A 6,102-nucleotide genomic window follows, 5' to 3' on the forward strand; every position below is an offset into this window, starting at 1 on the left:
CTCAGCTTCAGCCAGGTACGTGCTATTACTTCTGCGCTTTGCCTGCCTTTCTTCCCCTTTATGGAGCAATCCCTGCAAGTTCTGATCAAGTCCCATCCCCTCCACCACTTTGGTGCTATCATACACAGTCATTTGGATTGTATTTCTAGGTTCAAGTCCCATTCCCTGCACTTTGGTGCTATCATATGCAGCCCATTGTATCGTTTACAATGGACTGTTTTAAACCCCCATCCACGCACTTTACGATCTCTCTCTCTCTCTCACACACACGCACACATACAGAAGCATGACACCTACCTCAACTGCCATCAGCTATGCTCAACAGTGGTTGTGGTTATCCACATGACGTTAAAACTCTCTCTCTCTCTCTCACTCTCACACACACACACACATGTGGAATGCATTTTGATAATGCGACATTGTGACTCTACATGGAATATGATGGACATGAAGTCTTGATCCTTGTTTGTTTCTAGAGCAATTAATCCGAATTAGATTCGCATCAAAGGGTGAAATGGCTCATGCTTGTTCACATCTATGGGATCACATCTCTAGACTCACACTTACAACTTTTTTTGTATGAAATAGGGTCACACCTTTTTTGTATGAAATAGGATCATGCATATGGAGTGAGCTAGACTCATGTTGTCACGCTTAGTGGGCTGCACTTGTGCATTTATGTCTCTTATGCTCATGCCTATAGAGACTCCTAGATTTAGGCTCACAAATAAAGGATTATGGATGTAGACTCACATCTATAGGCTCACTCCTTGTTTATATGAAAACTCATGGATTTGATAAATTTTATGAAATAGGCCTATAATAGGGTTGGTGTGTACTTAATTCTCTAATAATTACAAAGGACAAAAATTTTTCCTTGGAAATTATACCTTGGTATCATGTAAACAAGAAAATCCTTAAAGAACATGAGTAGTTACAAGTCTTCAAGGTAGTTTTAATTGGTTGGTATAATATTAAGTATACTTACCTCTAGACTCATGCCTATTGACACTTCACATCTATGAACTCATGCCTCTAGACTCATGGCTCATGTCTCTAGGCTCACATCTTTTTTGTGCCGGACATCTCCCATCTGAGAGATGGTTTGACCTAGTTTTTGGAGTTTTTTGAGATTTTTTGGACTTGATGAGGGGTGATTAAGGTTCCTAATGCTAATTAATAGTGGTTGTAGACTTAGAGTTTACAGATGATGTAGCTAAATATAACCTCTCAAGAATCTTCAGAGATTTGCAGAGGCAATGGAAAGGACTTCTGTTTGGCCTAGGCACTCAAATCAATTGCCTATAACCTCTCACGAAAGGAAGGTGATCTTTAAAGGTTTACACAACCGATCAAGGAATTGTGTTTAGCCTCAAGCACTAAGATCAGCTAGCACAAATGTGATTTTTTGGGTGGATCCTAACCCACCCTAGCATGTCTGCTAGTTGAGTTGTTTTAGTGGATATCTGGTGGCACCCTAACTAGATTAGACCTTGATGTCTAGTTTTTTTAAAAAATACAAATTCATTTAAACTTTGTTTTTGATATACTTTTATTGACTTTAAATAACGTGAGCTTTAATAATTGAACGTGGCAAAAGCAACTTTTCAAAATAAAAAATTCTAAGCACCTTTTTAAATACCCCCCCCCCCTCCCCGCCCCCCAAAAAAAAAGAGGGATTCCTGGGGCAAAAGTTCTTCACAAATGGGGACCTTTAGTGGAGAGAGAAAGGACAAGAGGCAGGCAGCCTTATGGGGGATGCTTGGTCTTTTTCTTGCTTTCTCAGAGAGGGAAAGCAAGCGTTGATTCCACGCAGCGATTGCAGGAACGCCCATGTCAAAATAATACTAGTAGCGGATATCATGTCGCCTCGTGGATGGTGATAGGACAGAGGAAAGGTGATATGATGCTCGCTACACACACACACACACACCGAGACGGCAACTCCGAGCTCTTGCCTGTCATCAGCATCAGAAGAAGAGATTACCCAGTAGCTGTGGGCTCTCGCTGCAGCACAGGATATGGACGTCCATGGCAATCTGGAGAGCCTGGCCAGGGCGTTTGTGGAGCAATACTACGCCGTGTTTGACAGCAGCCCCGTGAGCTGTGTGCGCCTCTTCTACGACGAAGGCTCCTCTCTCACCTTCGAGGGCCAACTGTTCGTGGGCGCTCGCAGCATCGCTGCTAAGCTCACCAGCCTCTCCTTCGACCACTGCAAGCACCACGTCTCCACCGTGGACTGCCAGGCCTCCGGACCTGCAGGCGGACTCCTCGTCTTCGTCAGCGGCGCCTTGCAGCTGCCCGGTGAGGAACACATGCTCAGCTTCAGCCAGGTACGTGCTATTATTACAGCGCTTTGCCTCTCTTTCTCCCCCTGAATCCAACAATCCCTGCAAGTTCTGATCAAGTCCCATCCCCTCCACCACTTCGGTGGTATCATACACAGTCAATTGGATTGTATTTCTAGGTTCAAGTCCCATTCCCTGCACTTTGGTGCTATCATATGCAGCCCATTGGATCGTTTACAATGGACTGTTTTAAACCCCAATCCACGCATTTCAGTGATCTCATATGCACTCCATATCACACATAACAAGGCAAGAAAGACTCTCTCTCTCTCTCTCTCTCTCTCTCTCTCTCTCTCTCTCACGCACACATACAGAAGCATGACACCTACCTCAACTGCCATTAGCTATGCTCAACAGTAGTGGTTGTGGTTATCCATACCTCAACTGTCATTAGCTATGCTCAACAGTAGTGGTTGTGGTTATCCACATGACGTTAAAAAACTCCCTCTTTCTCTCTCACACACACACACGTGGAATGCAATTTGATGATGTGACATTGTGACTCTACTTGTATGGAATATGATGGAAATGAAGTCTTAATTCGTGTTTGTTTCTAGAGAAATTAATCCGAATTCGATTCGCATCAAAGGGTTTCACTCTAGTGAAACTGCTCATGCTTGTAGACTCACACTTGTAGGTTCATGCTTGTTCACATCTATGGGATCACATCTCTAGACTCACGCTTACAACTTTTTTTGTATGAAATAGGGTTACACCTTTTTTGTATGAAATAGGATCGTGCATATCGAGTGAGCTAGACTCATGTCATCACGCTTCGTGGGCTCATACTTATTTATGTCTCTTATGCTCACATCTATAGGCTCACACCTTGTTTATATGAAGGCTCATAGATTTGATTTTTATGAAACAGGCCTATAATAGGGCTGGTGTGTACTTAATTCTCTAATAATTGCAAAGGACAATAATTTTTTCTTAGAAATTATACCTAGTATCATGTAGACAAGAAAATCCTTAAAGAACATGAGTAGTTACAAATCTTCAAGGTAGTTTTAATTGATTGGTATAAGATTAAGTATACTTACCTCTAGACTCATGTCTATTGACCCCTCACATCTATGAACTCATGCCTCTAGACTCATGGCTCATGTCTCTAGGCTCATATCTTTTTTGCGTCGGCCATCTCTCAACCAGAGAGATGGTTTGGCCTAGTTTTTGGAGTTTTTCGAGATTTTTTGCACTTGATGAGGGGTGATTAAGGTTCCTAATTCTAATTAATAGTGGTTGTAGACTTAGAGTTTACAGATGATGTAGCTAAATATAACCTCTCAAGAATCTTCAGAGATTTGCAAAGGCAATCGAAAAGAATTTTGTTTGGCCTAGGCACGCAAATCAATTGCCTATAACCTCTCATGAAAGGAAGGTAATCTTTAAAGGTTTACACAACCAATCAAGGACTTGTGTTTAGCCTCAAGCACTGAGATGAGTGAGCACAAATGTGATTTTTGGGTGGATCCTAACCCACCCTAGCATGTCCGCTAGTTGAGTCTTTTTAGTGGATACACTGTGGCACCGTAGCTAGATTAGACCTTGATATCTAGTTTTTTTTTGGTACTACAAATTCATTTAAACCTGGTTTTTGCTGTGCTTTTATTGCCTTTAAATAACTTTAAAGAACCTAAGCTTTAATAATTGCAAGTGGCAAAAGCAACTTTTCAAAATAAAAAATTCCACATAAGACAAGCAACTTTTTGACGCCAACCATGCTACTCTAAACTGCTTTTCCCCTTTCATTTAAGACCCTCAAACATGCCCATATAAGACGAGCAACTTTCAAGATAAATATATGAGGGATTCCTGGGGCAAAAGTTCTTGAGAAATGGGACCTTTAGTGCAGAGACAGAGGACAAGAGGCAGTCAGCCTTATGGGGGATGCTTGGTCTTCTTTTTTTTTGCTTTCTCAGAGTCCAGAGAGGGAAAGCAAGCGTTGATTCCACGCAGCGATTGCATGAACGCCCATATCACGTCGCCTCGTGGATGGTGAAAGGATAGAGGAAAGGTGATCTGAATATGCAGCCCCGTGAGCTCTGTGCGCCTCTTCTACGACGAAGGCTCCTCTCTCACCTTCGAGGGCCAACTGTTTGTGGGCGCCCACAGCATCGCTGCTAAGCTCACCAGCCTCTCCTTCGACCACTGCAAGCACCACGTCTCCACCGTGGACTGCCAGGCCTCCGGACCTGCAGGCGGACTCCTCGTCTTCGCCAGCGGCGCCTTGCAGCTGCCCGGTGAGGAACACATGCTCAGCTTCAGCCAGGTAGCTTTGCCTCTCTTTCTCCCCCTGAATCCAGCAATCCCTGCAAGTTCTGATCAAGTCCCATCCCCTCCACCACTTTGGTGCTATCATACACAGTCGATTGGATTGTATTTCTAGGTTCAAGTCCCATTCCCTGCACTTTGGTGCTATCATATGCAGCCCATTGGATCGTTTACAATGGACTGTTTTAAGTGATCTCATATGCACTCCCTTGATTTGGATATCACACATAACAAGACAAGAAAGACTCTCTCTCTCTCTCTCTCTCTCTCTCTCTCTCTCTCTCTCTCTCATTCACTTACTCTCACACACACATTCATATGTGTAAAACCTACCTCAACTGCCATTAGATATGCTCAATAGTGGTTGTGGTTATCCACATGATGTTAAAAGTCTTTCTCTCTCTCGATGCCATCAAGCTACCTGACGGGGGTGTATGTTGTGAGTCGATGGATAATCCACCATCCCACTAACACAAGCCTTTCTCTCTCTCTCTCTCTCTCTCTCTCACACACACACACACACACGTGGAATGCAATTTGATGATGTGACATTGTGACTCTACCTGCATGGAATATGATTTCATGATGTGGTATTGTGATGAGTTTATGGCATGACGTTAATCCGTGTTTGTTTCCTTTTATATGTTTTAATGTGTATTAATCTCTCCTATTTAATGTTTTTTTCTATTTAAAATTCAAATACTAGTAGATTAAGATTTGATGATGAGGCACTAAAACTCTATTTGAATGGAGTATGATCTGATGTCATTTCTCCTCTTTGTTTTTATCTAAATACTTGCATGGAGTAAGATTTGATGATGTGGCACTATAACTCTACTTGAACAGAGTATAAATTGATAATCTAGCATTGTTACAATGGCATTATCATTTGAAGAATCTCATACTTTATGTTTTCACATGTGTTCATTTCTCTTCTTTTATGTTTCAACCCGCTTGCAATGATCACATATTATTGTGTGATAACTATGATTTTGACATGTCAAAATTTCATTGATGTTTGCAGCTCTTCCATTTGATACCAACACCTCAGGGGAGTTTCTATGTTTTCAATGACATCTTTCGACTCAACTATGGGTGATTGTTTCTCAAGGATTGTCCCTTTAACATATTATCCCCATGTATTTCCTTTTGTTTTGAAGGATTGTCCCTTTCAAGTCCTATGTATTTAATTTTGTGAAAGTGCATGTGCATTGTTTATTTTCATGTAAGTTGAAAATACTTTTTCCATTAAAAAAGAAGTTCTATACACCTTTATGGACGACACGATTGATCTATTACTTACTGAGTATATATGAGTTAAAATTTTTAATGGTACAATAGCAGTTAATGATTCGACTATCATATCTATGCACCTATAATTCAATATGGATCTTCATATCCTAAAGAACCTTCTAATGCTAAAATTTAGTATCTATATGCATATGATGATTTGTTGAGGATGATTTGAAGCCTTTAGATG

General features: G+C 41.4%; 1 protein-coding gene across 1 annotated transcript; it reads left to right on the forward strand.

The window, feature by feature from the left end:
• The first annotated feature begins 1,828 nt into the window (after nucleotides 1–1,828).
• LOC147621302 (nuclear transport factor 2B-like) lies at nucleotides 1,829–5,889 on the forward strand. Its single transcript, XM_086824012.1, has 2 exons — nucleotides 1,829–2,333; nucleotides 5,647–5,889. Exons 1-2 carry the CDS (start codon nucleotides 2,022–2,024, stop codon nucleotides 5,719–5,721), a joined length of 387 nt encoding a protein of 128 aa, XP_086680138.1. The 5' UTR covers nucleotides 1,829–2,021; the 3' UTR covers nucleotides 5,722–5,889.
• The last annotated feature ends 213 nt before the right edge of the window (nucleotides 5,890–6,102 follow it).

This window comes from Cibotium barometz, chromosome 30 (assembly GCF_041138505.1).
Source record: "Cibotium barometz isolate CiBa-2024 chromosome 30, ASM4113850v1, whole genome shotgun sequence".
In the NCBI taxonomy this organism is placed as follows: domain Eukaryota; kingdom Viridiplantae; phylum Streptophyta; class Polypodiopsida; order Cyatheales; family Cibotiaceae; genus Cibotium; species Cibotium barometz.